This window comes from Phyllostomus hastatus, unplaced genomic scaffold (assembly GCF_019186645.2).
Source record: "Phyllostomus hastatus isolate PE091 unplaced genomic scaffold, TTU_PhHast_1.1 phas_contig_62, whole genome shotgun sequence".
Taxonomy (NCBI): Eukaryota; Metazoa; Chordata; class Mammalia; order Chiroptera; family Phyllostomidae; genus Phyllostomus; species Phyllostomus hastatus.
The window spans coordinates 19,639,648-19,659,291 of NW_025333921.1; the positions used below are offsets into that span (position 1 = coordinate 19,639,648).

General features: G+C 44.0%; 2 protein-coding genes, 1 long non-coding RNA gene and 1 pseudogene across 4 annotated transcripts in view; 1 reads left to right on the top strand and 3 right to left on the bottom strand.

Moving 5' to 3' along the window:
- The window catches only part of SNUPN (snurportin 1), a 39,745-nt gene extending 37,203 nt beyond the window's left edge, over positions 1-2,542 (bottom strand). Inside the window, exon 1 of one of the 2 annotated variants that reach the window (XM_045848554.1) lies at positions 2,423-2,542. The gene's annotated coding sequence lies outside the window, so the exon portion shown is untranslated. Of the gene's footprint in view, positions 1-2,163; positions 2,340-2,422 lie in introns of those variants that run through there. The other variant, XM_045848553.1, reaches the window with a different exon arrangement.
- Positions 2,543-7,208: 4,666 nt separating this feature from the next.
- LOC123825295 lies at positions 7,209-19,628 on the bottom strand. Its single transcript, XR_006786867.1, has 3 exons — positions 19,219-19,628; positions 16,150-16,358; positions 7,209-7,294 (listed from the first exon to the last, which is right to left on the bottom strand). It is a non-coding gene; the product is annotated as an uncharacterized LOC123825295 (long non-coding RNA).
- IMP3 (IMP U3 small nucleolar ribonucleoprotein 3) lies at positions 11,459-13,628 on the bottom strand. The gene has a single exon (XM_045848689.1). It carries the CDS (start codon positions 12,511-12,513, stop codon positions 11,959-11,961), a length of 555 nt encoding a protein of 184 aa, XP_045704645.1. The 5' UTR covers positions 12,514-13,628; the 3' UTR covers positions 11,459-11,958.
- Positions 13,771-13,917, top strand: LOC123825331 (annotated as a pseudogene).
- Positions 19,629-19,644: the final 16 nt, after the last annotated feature.

Below are 19,644 nucleotides of genomic sequence, written 5' to 3' on the forward strand. Positions count from 1 at the left end.
TGTTTAACTCTCTAATAAATTACAATTCATATTAAGAAGATTTAGCTCCAGGAAAAATACTGGTTCTGGGCTCCCTGGAGGAAGACAAATGAAACCAAAAACCCAAACCTGGCCGTTACTTTCCCGTTTTGTACTTTGTTTGTTTGGGAAGGGCAGAAGAAAGGTTTCAGGACTACCTATGTAGAATGATACATAGAATGATACACTGGAAGAATAATAGCTAAAGAAACAAAAACAATGATAGTTAGAATGTGGAAGGCTATCTACTGGCTAATACCATGTGCTTTAGAAACATGAAGGACAGGCACTGGCTGGTATGGTTCAGTTGGTTGGAGCATCTTCCAGTAAACCAGAAGGTTGAGGGTTGGACTCCCAGTCAGGGCACATGCCTGGCTTGCAGGTTCAGTCCCAGGTTGGGGCGCAGAGGAGAGGCAATCAATTGATACTGCTCTCTCTGGTTCTCTTCCTCCCTTCCCTTCTCTCTAAAATCAATAACCATGTCCTCCAGTGAGGATAAATAAAGTGAAGGACTGATGTACCTTTGGGAGAACAAAGAGCAGAGGTCATATGGGAGAGAGACTACCCAGGTAGATCCTAAAGAATGAAACTGGAGAGAAAGAGGTGAATTCACACTTCAATCACTCTCCTGTAATTAAAGGTATAAGGTGGCAAATTTAGCCTAACAGTTAAAGGTGTGCCTCAGAAGGTAAGAAAATAGAAACATTTGAGAGAAGTCTGATTCACACAGCTGGACTGGCTTAGCCCTTCAGTTCTAGTGCTAGTTCAGTTCTAGTGGGCATTATAGTGCTTAAAGTCCACCTCAGGCCAGGTTCCACTGCTTGGAGCACTACAACTAACAGGTCCATTCCAGAGCCTCTATAGTTAAAAGTACAACTTCATGGACCTCTACTTGGCAACGACTTACTTTCCCTTGTGCACTTGAAATCAGATATTTTTTCTTAATTTTCATCATTACATTTTTTTATTTGAAAGGAGCTTATTAAAAATTGTGGTTAATGGAACACTACTCAGCTGTAAAAAAGAAGGAAACCTTACCATTTGGGATAGCATGGATGGACCTGGAAAACATTATGCTAAGTGGAATAAGCCAATCAGAGAAACACAAGTACCATATGATTTCACTCATATGTGGAATCTAATGAACAAAATAAACTGATGAACAAAATAAAGACAGACTATTAAAGAGCAGGCTGAAAGCTGAGGGATGGGGAGGTTCTGGTTGAGGGGGTAGATGGACTGAGCAAAAAAGAAGAAAAAAGAGAAAAAAACTCATAGACACTGACAACAGTGTCGTGATTGCAAAGGAGTGGAGTAGGGTATGGGGAGAGATAAATGGTGATGAAACTTGACTTGGGGTGGTAAAGACACAATACAGTGTATAGATGATTTACTGTGGAATTGTGCACCTGAAACCTGCGTAATTTTGTTAACAGCGTCACCCCAATAAAGTCAATAAAAAGGGAAAGAAAAGGAAAGAGCTTAAAAAAATAGTGGTTAGAAAGTCATGACATAAAATTTACCATTTTACTGTACCAAACCAAAACAAAAAAATTACCATTTTAATCATGTTTAAGTATACAGTTCAGTAGTGTTAAGTACATTCACACTTTAGAGCAATCGATTTCCAGAACTCTTTTCATCTAGCAAAACATAGCCCATTGAAATGAACATATTACCTCTGTTGATTTGAGGTTTAACACACTTGTAATGCAACCAGGGTGGTCATTTGTGTTTGAGGCTAGGTGATGAGTAGCTGGGAACCATAATGGTGTGCTATTTTCTGTATTTTTCTCTACTTCTGTATAAGTCTGAACACTTCCATAATAAAAGCTGTGGGTTCCTGCTGTACCCAGAACCACAAAAATCCTTAATCGTAGCTTTGGATACTGGGAAGGCTCCCTGTACTATTCTTGGCTGGCTCCTGCTTTTTGAACCATTCCTCTTGAAGGGTTCTCACCTTAGCTGGGGTGATCCCATCCTCCAGCTGCGTCTGCCCCCTAAATAACTCCCAAATTTCCGACTCATCCAGGCCCCTCCCCCGCGCTCCAGCGCCCCGCGCGACACCAGCGTCCCCCTACTCTTCTGCCGAGGTCCCAGCCGCGCATCTCCAGCCCGGGTCGAGGCCTGCAGGGCATCTCTCACCGAGCGTCTGTCCACTCCAACTTCTGTCCCCGCCACTGCCTTTCCCTCGGGATGGGGCTGTTCTGGCCTTGCGGGATTCCCCCTTTCCCCCGCCCCACCGCCCGGACCAGAAAAGCGGAAGCGCGCCGGGGCTTGGCAGGCCTCGCCTCTGAAGGGGAGACCTCGGGTGGCTAGGGGTGTAGAGCCGGCCGCAGCAAGTCAGAGCCTGAACCGAGGGGCAGATCGAGCTGATGGGGCCCAGGCTCGAACCAGAGCTCACCCGGCCGAGGTGACAGTTCCACGCGCCCAGTTGCCGCCGCCGCTGCGGCCAATCCGTCGCCCGAAAAAGACGTCCCGCCCCTCGACAGCCAAGGGCCGGCCCACAAGCCCCAACTGCAGAGTTTCCGGCCCTTCCGCCGCCTTGCGTTTTCTACAATTTCGCAACTTCCGGCCCCGGGGGCTGAAGGTGTCGTGTCGTTGGCTCCCAGCCCTTTGGGTGTGGTGCCCGGGCCTCCCCGCTTCCTTGTCCGGGAGCTCAAGCTCCTGGGCTCCTCGTGCCTACGGCCGGAGCCCCGACCTGGTCCCGGGAGTTCTGAGCCCTCCAGCTGTGGGTCCTGCCCCAGACCCGCTCAGGGTGCACTGCCCTCCGACAACCTGCCCCTCTCCCTGCCCGGTCCGTGACTGTCTCCCCACACCCCTCACACCCGCTCCGGGTTCGCCGGTGCAACCCTGGAACCGGACCTGAAGACCTGTCTTGTTTGGTTTGGGAGCCTATTTCCTATCAGATGGGGGGCTGGGCAAAGGCAGGGATGGCTGATTCCTGCTTAAGTGGTGAGCATTCAGTACAAAGCTAGGGGAAGGCGCCCAGATACAAGGCGAGCTAATCAAACTACAGTGCGGCCTCTAAAAGAGATGACTAATGAGATGCAAAATACAAATAGGAGTACCATTTATTGAATGCTTACATTTACCAGACACTGCCTCACGTGTATTATTTCACTTAATCTACAAGCCCAGAGAGATTAAGTAACTCCTAAGTCACACCAACTTTTGAGCAAAATATTTGAATTTGCTGAATATTTGACCTAGAAATTGGATATTACTGTCTGTCCTACAGAAAGAAAATATACAAAGTTGGCACATTTTGAGTCCAAAGTGTGGACAAAAAAGGGGGGTTGTATGGAAAGTAACTTTTTCAGGGGTGATCTGATCATATATTGCTAACTGGGCAGGGCATGGTGGGTAGTCATGCCGCAGGCCTATGAATTCTTATAGCTCTGTCTGGTCCATTGTTCTGGAGCATCTAGGTTAACACACATTTGAAATGATAGAAGTAATATACCTTGAAAAGGATATTAATTCTTAAGAGAGCACATAAAATCTTGTTAACTATCCTGTAATTGATCCCAGCCTTGCTTTCTCCAATCCTCCTTACATGCCCTCCTTAATTTCAAATGCATAAAAGAAGATGCAAAACTGTTATTCTCAGGAGCATTTGAGAACTTGATCCCTGCATATCTGGTCAGTTTGGCTCAAATAAACTCTCACAAAAGTTGTCTACAGCCATGGCTGGTGTGGCTCAGTGAATTGAGTGCCCGCCCATGAACAGAAAGATTGCTGGTTTGATTCCCAGGCACGTCACATGCCTGGGTTGCAGGCCAGGTCCCCAGCTGGGGGCCTGCGAGAGGCAACCTATCAAAGTATCTATCACACGTTTATATTTCTCCCTTTCTTTGTCTCTCCCTTCTCTAAAATAATAAATAAGTAAAATCTTTAAAAAATGTTTCTGCCTTTACAAAAAGAAAACAAAAAAGTTAAAGGGAAAAAGCAAACAAAACAAAACAAAACCCCAATAAATAAATAAATAAGTTAAAAATAAAATAAATGTTGTGAGGATGTGCAGAAATTGGAACCCTCACACACTGTTGGTGGGAATATAAAATGGTGCAGCCACTATGGAAACAAATAGTGGCTCCTCAAAAAATTGAACATAAAATTATCATGTGATCTAGTAATTACCACTTCTGAGTATACATTTGTGTATGAAAAGGGATTCTATAATAAAACTGACAAGTCCAGTCATGGAACATAACCTCACAGAGTAATCTGATCATCAATTCCTAATTGGACAGGTCAGTGTCAGTAGTCACATTTTTTATCTCATCCTTGGGAGTGTTTGAGATCTTGCTTCCCAGTAATTGTCATCAGTTTGGCCCAAATAAACTTTTGTAAAAATTCTCTACAGGTTTGGAGATTTCTTATGTCAACATAGTAAATCCTCACTTAACTTATACAATAGGTTAAGAACAATGCAGGGATTAGGGACACTGAACCCCACCCCACCCCATTCCCCCTTCCTGTAAGTCTAATATAACTTAAATGAGCCCTCCAAATTCAAGGATTCCAAACTGAGAATCAAAAATATTTTTTTAATCCATAGCAGGTTGAATCCTGGATGTAAAACCCAAGAATACAGATGGCTAAGTGTATATTTATTGAAAAAAAATTTCCCCATATAAGTGGACTCCTTAGCAGCAAAATGGCACCACAATGTTACCAGCAATTGGACCTCTCAGATCAGCAATGTTGGTATTTGAGTTCTGGCTATGCAAGAATTCAGAGCCAAGACTCAAATACAAGCAAAAGTTTATTTAGAAAGTCACAGAGGCAGAAGTGAGGCCTGGAAGAAGTAAACCAGCTGGGCTGCATGGGCTCAGGAAACAAATTACAGAGGCAAAAGAAGGGCCCTTGGAACTTAGGAAAAAGAAAGGCAAAGAAAATGCACCATGGGGAAGGAAAGAGGGAGAAAGGCAAGAGCCTGAGAAAGTTGAGAGAGTTGAGAGAGAGAAAAAGAGAGAGTCCCCCCACCCTCCCTGGGGAAGAATAGGGTGAGGAAAGGCACTTCTTGAGGGTTTTATCCACTCTCTAAAGGTGGGGATCTTAGGGAATGTCCCAGGGAAGAATCTCAATGAAATATTCATCAGCTTTTCCAGGTGTGTCCTTTCAGGGTCATGGTCTCTGCTAAGTGGTTGGTGCCAGGGCAGGGGGGTGATTAATCAATGCAGCTAGTCCTGATGTCAGCCATGGTGTCTGGTTTTGCAGCTTTTATGAGCCTGGAGCTGAAATACAACTGAGGCCTAAATGTCATCTTTAGTTGCACCAAAACTGTGTCTCTGTGGTCAACTGACCCAGACTTGAGGCTTTGATCCTAAGAGTATTTGACATGGGTCATAACCTCATTGTCTCGAGGGTTTAATGCTTAAGGACAAGGGTTTCTATGGGAGTCTTATGAGGATACCATATTTTGCCATGTATGATGCACACTTTTTTGCCCAAATTTTTGAGGAAAAAACAAGGATGTGTATTATACTTGGATATAATGGTTACATACCCTGGATATAATAATGGGATCTAATAATTTCATGTATAATGCACATAAAAACATGGGTGCACATCATAGATGGGAGTGCATTATACATGGCAAAATACATATTTTCTAGCCCTCTAGTTCCTCCTCTAAGGGAGTCTACCACATCACTAGTGACATGCTAGGAAAGAAATGGTCAGGGGAGAGTCCAAACCATATGACCAATGACATGGTCTAAACTGCATTTCCAGTGATACGCTAGGGGAAGAAGGATAGCCCCAGGGGTGAAGTCCTTGTTTTCAGTTTTGCCCATTGTGAGGTATGCAGGGCTTTCCTCACTGGTGACTTTCTATACCTGGCCTATCATGCTTGCTTTGCTCATGCCTGTCTTAACTGTCTACTACAGACCCTTACAGTTCAAACCCGTATCATTCAAGGGTCAATTGCATAAGAAACTTAAGTTTACCATAGGTTAACTGACATAAGAGTCACAACAAAATGAGAATGAATGACAGAAAGGAAGCCTGAATGTACCCAAAAGAATTAAAAGCAGGGACTCAGATATTTGTATGTACATGTTCATAGCAGCATTATTCAAAACAGCTAAAAAGCAAAAGCAATGCCCAGAGACAGATAAGTAGATTTTTAAAAAGGTGGTATATACTGTTTAAAAACAAAATTCACCATCCCTGGATGAGTAGCTTAGTTGGTTAGGGCATCATCCTAATACCCCAAAGTTGTGGATTCAATTCCCAGTCAGGGCACATATAAGAACCAACCAATGAATGCATATATAAATGGAACAACAAATCATTTCTCTGTCTCTCTCTCCCATTCTCTCTAAAATATAAATAAAAATTGAAAAAACATTATCTGAATAAATTTGGAAATCTAATTGGCTTTATTAAGTGATGAATGGATTGTGGCAACTGGAAGAGCACTCCAAGTGCAGTTGTATAAATGGAAGGTTTTTATCAACAGAAAGAGAGAGCGCTCCTTTTATTTCAAATCTTCTTACCCATAATTCCATGGGCTCTGGTGGCATTCAGTTTCTCAGCCAATCTGGTCCTGGGCTGTTTACCATTGCCTTGGGCAACCTCCTCCTACAGCCCCTCCCTACCTTCCCAGTGATCTGATCAGCTCTCTCTGTATCACTCTTACACCACATCCATGTATTGGAGCTGAGCTGAATTGCAGCCATCCAGCTTTGAATTGTAGGAAACTCATCTGACAGAATTGCTTGATGTGTGACTCACCCCCACACATACATTTGGTGCCCAGAGTGTCATTACACACATATATTCTGGTGCCCAAAGTGAAGTATTCTGAGAGTAGTGTGTGGTAGAGTAAAGAAGAGAAACAGATTTTTTCTTTAAGTAACCACTGCAGTCAAGTTCATACAGAAGTAGAAGCATTGGAGTGGGGAAGGGGGATGGAGAAGTAAGAATGGGAGTGAGTGTTTAATGGGGACAGTGCTTCAGTTGGGAGGATGAAAAAGTTCTGGCGATTGATGGTGCCAATGATGCACAAGAATGTAAATGTATATAATGCCAGTGAACTGTACACTTAAAAATGGTTAAGATGGTAAATTTCATGTTACAGGCATTTTACCTCAAAAGAAAAAAAGAGAAAAAGAAGAACTGGTAAGTGCTTGAAGTACTTTTTTTATTGACTACTGTAAAAATAAAAATAATATTACCTTGAACATCCCTTCTTGTTTGATTAGTGCTTACTCACTTTCCTATTTTCATGAAATGGCCTGGCTAATTTGTCTTCAAGAAGTTCCTTGAGGGGAAAAATAAGAAGAAAAGAAAAAAAATAAAGAAGTGAGGGGAACAAAAAAAAGTTCTTTGGAGACATCCTAACTTCAAAAGCTTCCAGTTAAAACCTGTAGAATGTATCATTCACCTCAGGCAAATGCTACTAGGTGTTAATTATGGGGAAACATGTTAACCCACCTGCTATAACTTCAGATACTTTATTCTGTAAATTCTGTAATTTCACTATTATAGAACACCGTAAACTTATGATTAAATCCGAAGGCATCAAGGCAATTTGTCTTGCCTTCACTCTCAGATATGACTGGTTAACATCCTTAAAGCTTTTCTTTGGGCAGTTTACTTTTAAACAAAACTTAAGTAAAAAGAAAAGCAATATGATTTAAAGAAAATTACTGAGAAAATAATTGTTATGAGAGTTTAGCCAACTGCAAAATTAGGGCATACAGCCCATCCACACAAGACTGTCCTCATTTTTAAAAAAAATTTAAGACTGTCCCCATTTTGGACAACACAAGTTCAGGGGGTTCCCCAAACTCTCAGATTTGGAGATTCATTAGAAAGACTCCCCAAACTCACTAAAAGCTGCTATGCTCATAGTTGAGAAACAGAAGGGATACAAATCAGGCCAAGGGAAGAAGCACATAGTGCAGAGCTCCCATTGTGCTCTCTCCATATAGTTAGGACAGCATACCTCTCTCAGCTTCAGTGTGTGACAGTATTTGTGGAGTACTGCCACCAAAAGAGGCTCACTGGGCCATGGTATCCAGAGTCTTTATTAAGGTTCCATCATGCAGAAACAGTTAACTGCCCATGAGGCTGATCTCAATTTCCAGCCTGTCAAGAAGTCCAGCTACAGGACCCAAAGCTCCCACCCTACGTCACATTGTTGGTGTGGCTCAGAGCTCCCACCATTGCTGCTATTTGACTGGTCCCAGGACACCAGGCAAACAGAGGCATTCCTATCAGACATGACATTCTGTAGTAGACTGTTCCATGATGCGACTGCTGCCTTGAGGCAGAATAGTAAGAAGCTAGGAAAATTCCTTGGCAAGTGGAATGAGGAAAACAGAGATAAGATAGTTAAATAAGGCTGAGCAACTAGTAGCCAGCTAATAAGTCACAAGATCTTATCTTCCCTAACCAAGGATACTTAGGAGCAGATGGTTTATAACTCTCTTCCCTAACTGTAGAGTGAGTAGATTAAATCATCCTGGTTACGGAGATTAGATAACAGAGACCCAGTTGGTGGCATTAGTGCCAGCCAAACCCCAGAATGAATTAAGTCAGGGGAATAAAAACCAAAAAAAGCTCAATTAGACCCAAATCCAAGATAAAAGTAAAGCAGTGAAGCTGACCAGAGAATGATCCCAAACTCTCCTATATGATCATTTTGATGCATCAGCATATTAAAGGACACACCTGGAAACCTATTGAATATTGTTGAAATTCTCCCCTAAAACTCCTGCCTTTGGAAAACAAATAAGCTCTGGCTGGTATGGCTCCGTGGACTGAGTTCCAGCCTTCACATTGAGAGGTTGCCAGTTTGATTCCCAGATGGGGAACATGCCTGGGTTTTGGGCCAGATCCCCAGTTGGGGGCATGTGAGAGGCAACCAATGGATGTATCTCTCACACACTGTTGTTTCTTGCTTTCTCCCTCCCTTCTTCTCTCTCTAAAAGGAAACAAATAAAATCCTAAAAAAACCCCCAACAGGTAAGAACCCTCAAGACAAAGGACCCAGTGTGTATTCTCTCTTGAACACACCCATCCCCAGACCCCTTTCCTCAGGCAGGTACTTTTGCTTTCTTTCTCCTAAACTCTAAATGTTCTCAGGAGACTTGCAATCAGGGGAGCAGCAGGCAGTGGCTACCCATCCTGGTCTAACCCCCTGAATCTGTCTCCAAGGGCCCTCCTTTTACCTCAGTAACTTCCTTTCCTCAGTCCATGCAGTCCAGCTCACTTCTGTTACTGTGACTTCCTTTCCTTCATTAGACATCCCCGTCTAGGCTCATTCCTGTCGCTGTGATCCTGTCTCTTTTATCTTAAACCCTTCCTTTGTTTCACTGACCCCAGATTTAATAAACGTACTCTCAAAATCACTTGGACTAGTGTCTTGAAACCTTTTCTGCAAGGAGTCAAGAACCCACACATTCCAGCATGCTCTCCCACCTGGAAGCATACCCATGTCTTTCTTCCCTTCCATGCAACTCCTAAACTCTTAAGGGTCTCCATGAGACTTGCAACCAAGGGAGCAATGGGCAGCAGCAGTTTGTTCTGGGTTAATCCCCTTAACTGTTCACTAAGCCCCTTTTGTCTGACTTCTCATCGAGCTGACAGTAGCTCTATCTTGGCTCACTTCTTTCCCATAACATTTCTAGAGAGCCAAAGCAGCCCCGCCTAGGTCTCTTCTGTTGCTTCCCTATCCTAGGCTGTTCCTTGTTTCACTGTCCCCAGCTTTAATAAACGTTCTCTCTAAAAACAAAACTCACAGGAAACCTGAGATTGAATCAAGATTCAGAAAATCTAGATGTAGATGTAGCTGTCATTATTGCCTATATCATGGAGATCCTTCTGATAATATTAGCATGGGGAATAATTATGACATGGAGCCACTTTAGTCATAAACCTCATTCTTGTACTTTTTTTTTGTTAGTAATTTTAAGGTCATTATGCAGCAGCTTGGAAAAGCTACTCTATGCTAGGATAAACGGCATATCAATATTTTAAAAAAGATTTTATTTATTTATTTTTAGAGAGAAGGGGAGGGAGGGAGGGAGAGAAACTTCACTGCATGATTACCTCTCACATGCCCCCTAACCAGGACCTGGCCAGCAACCCAGGCGTGTGCCCTGACTAGGAATCAAACCAGCAATCTTTCTGTTCGCAGGCCAGCACTCAATACACTGAGCTACACCAGTCAGGGCTGCATATCAGTATTTTAACAACCTATTATAGAAATTTTGTGATGTCTTTTTCTTGTATCTTTTCCTTGTCTACCTTGATGTCAGTAATTTATAAAGAATATGTAGTTTGTATTTGAATGACTTCAATACACTTCCTTTTTTCATTTGACTGAAAGAAGCACTAATAGGTCTGGGTGGTGTTGTGTTTTAAAAGCCTGAAGTCAGTAAGATGTCACCCAAAATCAAGATTTAAAAGCAAGTGACCTGTGTAGAAGGAATATAGAAAAGAAAACATGGAGTGGTTTGGCTAGAGTATGATTAGTGCAGGGTACATTAATTCAATTCTCTGGTTTTCAAAAATTTGAACTGTAATATATTTCTTGGTGAGCTATTTCAATTTTTAGTAGCAAATAAATATGTATATAGGGCATCTTATTAATATTTGAGGCATAGTTGAGACCTTAAAGAAAACCTGACACATCCTAAGTGTCAGCAGTGCCAATGTTGAGTTTCTTAAGGGAGCATGATTCCAGCCACACCACTTACTGGCTATGCAATCTGGGGTAATTTGACCCATCGCTGTCTCAGTTCCCTCACCTAAAAAGTAGAATACAGTAATTGGATTCCCTACTTCATAGGAGTATTGGATGAAATGGTTAAGATATGTAATGTCCTTAAAACCATACCTGGCATGTAACACATTTGCTATTGTCATCCCTTCATTGTGCCTCATTCCCTTCATTGATTCTTCAAGAGCTGCCTCTTGCCAGGGGATATGGAAGAGGTACATGTAAAAGCCATTCTATTGGTTTTGGCATTCTATTTATTCTTCTTGGAGAAGTCTGGTGTGAAAAACAAAGTGTCTCCCTACTCTTCTTTCCAATTCTCTCCCACGCCTAGTAACATCTACATTTTCAAGAACCTCCTGGGCCACTGGAGGGGCCAGTGGCTGGATGGCCAAGCTACAGGTCGATTATTTCCTTAAGGAAGCAAACACTTCAGCCCTCTAATATAGTATTGGGCTGGAATATCAACAGGAAGTTCTACAGGAAAGAGCTCTGTGGAAACACTCATTGCAAAGGAGATTGGTAAAATGACAAATTTGCTCAGTCTGTACAACAAACACCCTGCAACCTTACATGCTACCCGTTGTAGGGCTTCACTTACCGGCAGGCAGCTGCTGACCCTATTACTTTTCTCTAGGTTCCTGAGCCAAGGAGACCTGTAGATCTGACTTCACTTGAAAAAAATCAAACAGGCAAAAATTTGTACTTACAAAGCAGTTGGACCATTTATTAGCATTAAAAAAAAAGCATTCCTTTAAACAAGGGACGGGATACTGTTCACTAAAGTCTTACCCATTTTATAAAAACTTAAGACCAAATTCTCTACATTGGCACATAGCTTAACCATGAACAGCAACAAAAATTAGAATTAAATGAACCAAACTGTCCCGCTAGGGCATAAGAGGAAAGCAGGGGTGGGATGCGAAGTTTTTGCTTTCACATTACAATGTTAAAGGAACCTGAACCTAATAATTCCCCAGCGCGGCACAAAACCGCTTCCCGTTGTTTCAAGGTAGTCACATTTAATTATCAATAGTCCAAGGGCTAGGAAAATTTCGTGGAAATCAGGGGCGTACCCTTTGGCTCCGAGTGTGCTAGGACTGGCTGACACACTTGGGGAAAAGCGCCCTTATAGAATCTCCAACATCAGGTCTCAGCTTCCCAACCTATAAAATGCAGCAGTGGCGAGAGAAGACCCGTTAGGCTTCCAGATCAAAGTCATCGCGCTCTTCATTGTACTCCAGCACGTGCTGTTTGATCTTGGATGAGTCAACCCAAGTAACGAAGTCCTCCATGCTGCGGGTGACAAGAAATGCGGGGTCGGTGACCACATTGGGGCCCACGCGCACGTGGCCCTGCTCCACGAAGGCCACGGCAGCCTGGAGGTGCTGCGCCATGCGCAGCTTAAGAAGCACGGTGGGCAGGCGGCGGCGACAGAAGGACGAGGCCGTGACGAAGTCGCAGAGCTCGAGTGACGTGCGCGTAGGTACCAGGCCAAGAGCGTACAATTTGTCCAGCAGCGCGGCGGAGGAGCGCACGCGAAATGGGTCGCGTTCAGGCAGGTCGCGCAGGCGCCGCGCCAGCTCGCGCACTGAACGGCTCAGCTGGTTGTAACGCGTGTAGTCCTCACGCCGCTGCAGCCGATAACGCCGCAACACGCGCAACTCATGTAGGTTTTGGTCAGTGACCTCCCAGTTCAGAAAGTCCACCTGCTTCAAGAGCTTCTGTTCGTGAAACTTAAGCTTCCGGACCATGACGGCAGCTGCAGTATCCCTAGGACGCTAGGCAGAGCACACGTTCCGGGTTCAGCGTGACTTCCGCCTCTACAAACGATGGCCCACTCGGACAACTGGGCCAATGAGGGGAAGGCCCATGGCCACGCCCCCAGCTTCCATTGGTCAGGGTGGGGCCACGCCTCCACACTGTATCTCGCGTTTTTTCTTTTCCCTCACTCGCCCGGAGGGAGAGGGATCTGGGCGGGGCCGGGAGGGCGGAGCCGAGTTGAATTGCCAGGAGCCCGTCTGTTTCTACCGTGATCATTTTTTGTCATTCAGATGGATGTGTTTTAGGGACTCATAGGAGAGTCTCCCTACAAGAGCTTAAGAGGCCAGTTGCGAGGAAGGGGGAAGGCGGCGCTTGTTTCGTTGGGTTTACGTAGTGCTGACCGTTAGGTTCTTTTTAGTTTGTGGGAGACCTCGCGGGAGGGCGGAACGTTTTTTTCCTGCTAAATGGGGCTGGGCTGCAGTGAACCTGTGAAATACAGATTCTCCGGCCGCTTCCTACATGCACAGAATCGGGATCTGTATGGGAGCTACCTGGAAACCTGCATTTTGGCAGGATTCCACTTGATTCATAAAACCCAGCAAGTTTGAGAAGCTTGGGTAGTAGGTACAAGTCTTGACCCTTCAGTGCAGACTCAAACGAATTTGTTTGACAGGGTGGATATCCGGTCACACCTAATACTGAGTTAACAAAGGTAACTCAGTTATTTCTAACCTATACCTGCGTGTAGGCTGCAAGACTAACCTCTTTATTTGTCCAAGCCTTTGACGCCACCTAGCTTCTTCGCTGATCATTTTTTGTATGCTTTTTTTTAAAGTATAATATTTGGTATATGATAAATAGAATTTGTATCATATGTAAGTTATAAAGTATAATGAATACTTATAAACCCAACAGCCAGTTTAATGTCACCAGGTCTCCCACCCAGTCTCCTAAATAGAGGTAAAAGTATCTATTCTGAATTTTTTGTTTAAAAAAAAAGTTTTAGCCCTAGCTGGTGTGGCTCAGTAGATTGAGTACCACAGGGAAAGATTTGAGGGTTCGATTTCCAATCAGGACACATGCCTGGGTTGCTGGCTGGACCCCCAGCTGGGGGTGTGTGAGAGGCAACCAATCGCTGTATCTCTTACATCAATGTTTCTCTCCCTCTCTTTCTCTCTACCTTCCCATCTCTCTAAAAATGGATAAGTAACTTTTTTTTTAAATGGAAAGAAAAGAAAAACAGTTTTATACTTAACTGGCTGGGGAGATACTATAATCACAAAGGTGGTTTTTCTCAGAGTGAGGTTTATCCATTGCACCCTGGATGTGCTGACCCCAGCAATTTCCCCAAATGTGGGAAACTCGACTGCATAATTAAAAAAAATTTTTTTTTAATCCTCAACAGAGGACATTTTTTTCATTGCTTTTAGAGAGAGAGGAAGGGAGAGAGAGAAATATCGATGTGAGAGACAGGCATCCATTGGTTGCCTCCCATACATGCCTGGAGTGAGATCATATGAGCAGGGACCTGGATGGAAACACAACCTAGGCAAGTGCCCTGGCTGGGAATGGAAACTGCAACTTTTTGATTACAGGACATTGCTCCAACCAACTGAGAGCTACACTGGCCAGGACACCACTGCATCATTTTTGGTAGTGGGAAACTGCATTTGCCCTGGCAAAAACAAAAGAAAGAAAAATAATTTTATCATTATACATGCATCCCTAAATATGCATCCTTCTCACACAGAGTGTAGCTTGTGGACCAGCAGAGAGCTCATTGGAAATGCTGAATTTCATGCCCCATTCCTGAGCTACAGAATTAGAATCTGCATTTAACAAGATCCCCAGGTAATTTGTATATATACCAACATTTGAGAAGTGTTGCTTAGAAGGAATCACACCATATGGAATTATATGTAGCTATAGTTGTTTTTTACTGCTGCATAATACTCCATTGTTTGGCTCTATCCAATTTATTAATCTTTTTTCCTTTTGGATTTTTTTTGAAGGGACTATTTTTTTAAAAAAAGCCATGTTATTTTTTTCATTTTCAGAGAGACGAGAAGTGAGGGAGAAAGTGAAGGAGAGAAACATTGACTAGCTACCTCTTGTTTGCTCCCAAATGGGGACCTGGCAGCAACCCAGGCATGTGCCCTGACAGGGAATTAAACTGGGAACCATTTGGTTCACAGGCCAGCGCTCAATCCACTGAGCACACTAGCCAGGGCTGGAGGGACTTTTTTTTTTTTTTAGCAGTGCTGCCAGTAACATTCTTGTAGGTTTTCTTTTGCACATATACATATAATAACTTCTAATATCTTGGAGCCCAATTGCTGAGTTGTAAAGTATGTGCATGTTCAAACTTACTACATACTGTCAAATATTTAACGAAAGTGTTGTCCTTTGTTCCTCGTTCTCAGTTATTTTTAAAATATTTTAGTAATTTGGAGAGTGTGTGATGGTATTTCATTGTAATTTTAATTTTCATTTCCCTGATGTGTTTACTCCGTTTTGGAATGTCTTTTCATGTCTTTTGTCTATTTTTCTATTAGACTGTATAGTAAGTCGAATTATGCCCCCCACCCCCAAAGATGTCCACCCAGAACCTGTGAGTATGTTACCTTACATGACAAAGGGGATTTTGCAGATATAACTAAATTAAGGATCTGGAAATGATGAAATTATCCTGGATTGTTTGGGTGGGTGCCCTGTTATCACAAGTGTCCTAGTAAGTGAAAGAAAGAGACAGAAGAACCAGAAGAGATATGGTGATGGAAGCAAAAGTCTGAGTGATATGATCACTGGCTCTGAAGATGAAAGGGGTCCTTACTAGAGGAATATGGTCATCCTCTAGTAAACCCATAAAAGCAAGGAAATGGATTTTTCCCTAGAGTCTCCAGAAGGAACACAGCTGTGCTGACACCTTGATTTAAGCCCTGTGAGTTTGGATTTTTGATCTCCAGTACTGTAAGGTAATAAATTTGTGTTGTCGTAAGTCATTAAGTTTGTGGTAATTTGTTACAATAACTACAGTAACAAACTTATATAGATGGCTTTCTTTTTTTTTTCTGGTTGATTTGAAGGTGTTCTTTATATATCCTGGATATTAATCCTTAACCAATTATATATGGTACAAATATCTTCTCCCAGTTTGCACTTTATCTCTACCCTTCATATTCCCTTAGCCTCATTCCCTTCTAGCTCTTGCTCAACATGTCTGGAGCACTTCTCCCCAAATATGATAAATAAGTAAATTATATGTTAGTGGGTGGTATCATGAAACAATTCAGCAGGATTTAGAAGGGCTTGGGGTGAAGATGGGCTATAATTTTAAATAGGGCATGTTGGGGTGGTTTTATTGAAGTGGTATTTAATAGGTAGTCATGTGCATATCTAGGGGAAGAGCATTTCAGGAAGAGGCAACAGTACAAATGCCTTAAGACAGGAATGTGCCTGGCATGTCAGAAGAGGAGTAACAGCCATCTTGGTTGAAGCAAAGGGGGCTAGGCAGGCAGGCAAGGGGACTCACATAAAGAAGCTTGTTGGCCTATGTAAGGATTTTTTCTGCTGAGTGAGATAAGAACATTACAGGGTTTTGTGCAGAGGGTTGACATCTAACTTACGTTTTAAAAGGATCACCCCGATGCCATGTTGAGAACAGACTATCGGGAGGCAGAGGTGGAAACAAACCATTAGGAAGTTGTTGCAGTGATCCAGGCGAGAAAGATGGTAGCTGGGACCAGGAGAGCAGCAGTAGCAGTGAGACGATGATTAGAGGAGTCCCAGGATAATGAGGGAAGTCAAGGATGCCTCCAGTTTTTGGCCTGAGCAACTGAAAAAAAAGTATTCATTATCTGACATAGGGAAGGGTGCCAGGTAGAACAGTTTTGGGGGGCAAGACCAGAAATTCAATCTTGGCCATGTTGGGTTGGAGATGTGTATATATCCAAGGGGAGAAGTCAAAGAGAAAGATGTGAATTTGGAGTTTTAGAGAAAGGGTTGGGGTGGAGATTAAAAAAAGAAATTGGGTGTTATTGGCAGATGAATGGAGTTTGAAGCTATGAGTCTAAAGATAAGAGGGCCACAATACTGGAGTCACTCTAGTGTTAAGAATTATTGGAAAGAAGAGGATGAATCAGGGAAGTAGAAGGAAACCAGGAGAATATGGTCTCCCCAAAGCAAGTGAAGAAAGTGTATGCAAGGGGAAGGAATTACCAAATTGGTCAAATGCTACTAAGTTGAGTAGAAAGAGGAGGACTGAGAATAACTAGTGAGTCATTGATGACCTTGCTTAGTTTCAGTGGAGTGTGAAGGTGAAAGAATGGCGAGAGAGGTTTAAGAAGAAAAAGGGTTTTTTAATTGTAGGCAACTGGTTGGTATGGGTGCCGTTTGCATGAGCTTTGCTGCAAAGGTGAACAGAGAAATGGGGCAGTAGCTTGTAGGGGAGAGGAATCAATTTTTTTTTTACTGTGTGGGTTGATTCTTCCCTTAATACCCACATATTGTTGATTAACATTCCTATCTGTCCCACCTCCATAAACTCCCATATTTACTTCTCTCTAGCCCATTACTCCTGCCCTGTTTCATGCCCTCATCATCTCTTGTCTGCATTACTGTAGTAATGTCCAGTGTGTCTGCTGGGCTGCCACTGGCCAGGTCTCCCTGGAAACCACTGGCCATGGCTCTCCCTTGCTCACTCCTTTCCTAAGGAAGGAAGTTGGATGCCTGGATGGGGGGATGGATGTTGTTTCCTGTGCAGGAATCAGAGTCCCAGCAGGAAAGAGAGAACAAACTCAAATTACAATAATGTGAAGATAATTTAATAAAGGAACTTTCCCCAAACTAATGGGCAGAGTGTAGGGAAACCACAAAGGTTAGTGGTTTCCTGGGAAGTGTGACCAGAGGCTCTGTAACTCCTAGGCTTGAAGAGAGTCCCTGGAAGGGTGGGAATGGAGGATAAAAGCTCTGGAAATGTCTGTGAGGCTGAAGAGTGAGTTTTCCCTAAGAACTTGGAAATAAGGGTGGCCCCTGAGAGTTAGAAAAACCCACCCAGAGCAGATGTGGGAGTAAATCAAAGACGGCTGGCCTGTAAATGTGTGACTGAAGTGTTTGGGAACCAAGCAAAGACCATCAAGGTGATGGCTGGGGGCCCTTCAGGGCGATGGAACTGAAGTAGGACCCTAGACATATGAGAGCAGAAATCCCAATTGTATTTAGTGAGCTAATAAAGATAAAATGTTTACAACAGTGTGAGGCACTAAGGAAGTAGCTGCTATTGTTACACCTAGCTTGGAGTGAGGCTTTGTGAACAGAAGAGAGATCACAGAAAAGAGGCCTCTCAAAGCAGCTGGGAGAAACATGTATTTATGCTCTGGTCATAGAGATACTAGGCTAAACTGAGTCCTTAGAATCAAGGCTGCTACCACAGAGGGGGATAAGATCTTACAGTTTCTTGGTTGACAGACTTGTCATACCATTCTCTTTTCCTCTCCTGGGGGTTCCTGGTTCACAGTGCTAACCTTCTGGTACCTGGGCTTCCCAAGGAGCAGCCCAAACTGCCTCTATCTACTGATGCAAAAATTTGGATTTTTGCAACCACACATTGATGTTTCTTTCCCTCTCTTTTTCCTTCCTTCCCCTCTCTCTGAAAGTCAATAAATAAAATATATTTTTTTAAAAAAGGACTTTATTTGGGTCAAATGCCAGCCTTGCACAGGGAGGGTATTGGATCTATTTACTGCACCAATGAATTTGAGTTTAGAGCCAGAAGCCTGCAGATCACATCCCTCAAAATAGCCAAAGGTGTCCACCTTAACTGGTGCCCAGTTAATCTGCAACAAGTGGGAAGAGTGAGAATGAGTGGGAAGTAAATCCTAGCTAGAGGGGTAGGTAAGGTTCCAGGGCATGGCCAGGAAGAGGAGTAGGAACTGAAGCCTTTGCTTCACATCTCCTCCTCCAGGAAGACTTCCCTGCTCCTTGATTCTTGCTCCATACAGGCTTCGATCTGTAGTACATTTCATGGGACTGGTCACACTGGGCAGGGAGCATCTGTCTACCTCTCCAGACACACCTGAGCATCTGGAAAGTCAGGACAATGTCTTATTCCTCTTTGTAGTCCAGGGACTTGGTACTGAAAAAGCTACTTAGTTAATGTTTTCTTGAGTGCATGATTGGGATGAATGAGACAGAGACAGAAAGGATGGATTAAGGTCAAGAGGGTGAACTGTAAACCCTTGAGAGCAGGAACCCAGACTGCCTTGTGCTGTAATTCCAGGGCCCCTGAACAGTGCCTGGCAGTCAGTACCCAAAATGTTCTGGATGAGCTGGCCAATGAAGGGTCAAATCCCCCTTGCCTCTTCCTGGAAGTCTCCCGGCTTCTGCAGCTGCTGGCAGACAGAACACCCTGTCCCCACCGCGTCACGAAGCAACAAGGAACCAGGTGTGGTACCTGGGCCTGTTTCTGTCGCTACAACATGTCAATCAAAAAACTTCCATGAAGGAAACTTCCCAAGGCAGTTCCTGGCTCTTACTGGCTAAGGTACTAGGACCCGCAGCGGCCACTATCCCAGGCCACTGAGGCTTCTTCCATGAGGGTGCTGCCGCCTCTGGGGGCCCCTCCGGAGAAAAATCTCCGGCTGCACCACCACTGCCCAGTCCCACCAGAGCTGAGGTGGGGAACGTCTGTGACTCACCAGGCACCCTCTTTTAATCGCCTCTCGTGGTCCCGGCACTGGCACCCTCCTTGCAGCCCCTCACTTTGCAAACTTTCAGAGTTCTCCACTGGCGTCATGGAAAAGGCAAGGAGGGTGACTGGATCCTAGGAAGAGAGGAGGCGGCAGTGGCTGTCAGGGGAGGAGAGAGTTCAAGATGCACAAGACCCTCAGGGCAGAGGCTTTTCTCCGTGAGGGCAGGCTGTTCCTAGAGGCTCGTACCCCACCCCCTACCCCCAGCCGGGTCCGGGTCTTCCCGTATCCGGATAAAGGAGCTAGCGATGGGCCAAAGCATTGCGGTAGTTAAGGGCAGGAGGGCGGGGAGGGCGGAGCCGACGTCCCTGCCTTGCCCTGCGCAGCTCGGGAGAGCAGTGGAGTTTGCCTGCTTTCCCTCTCTCCACGCCTCTC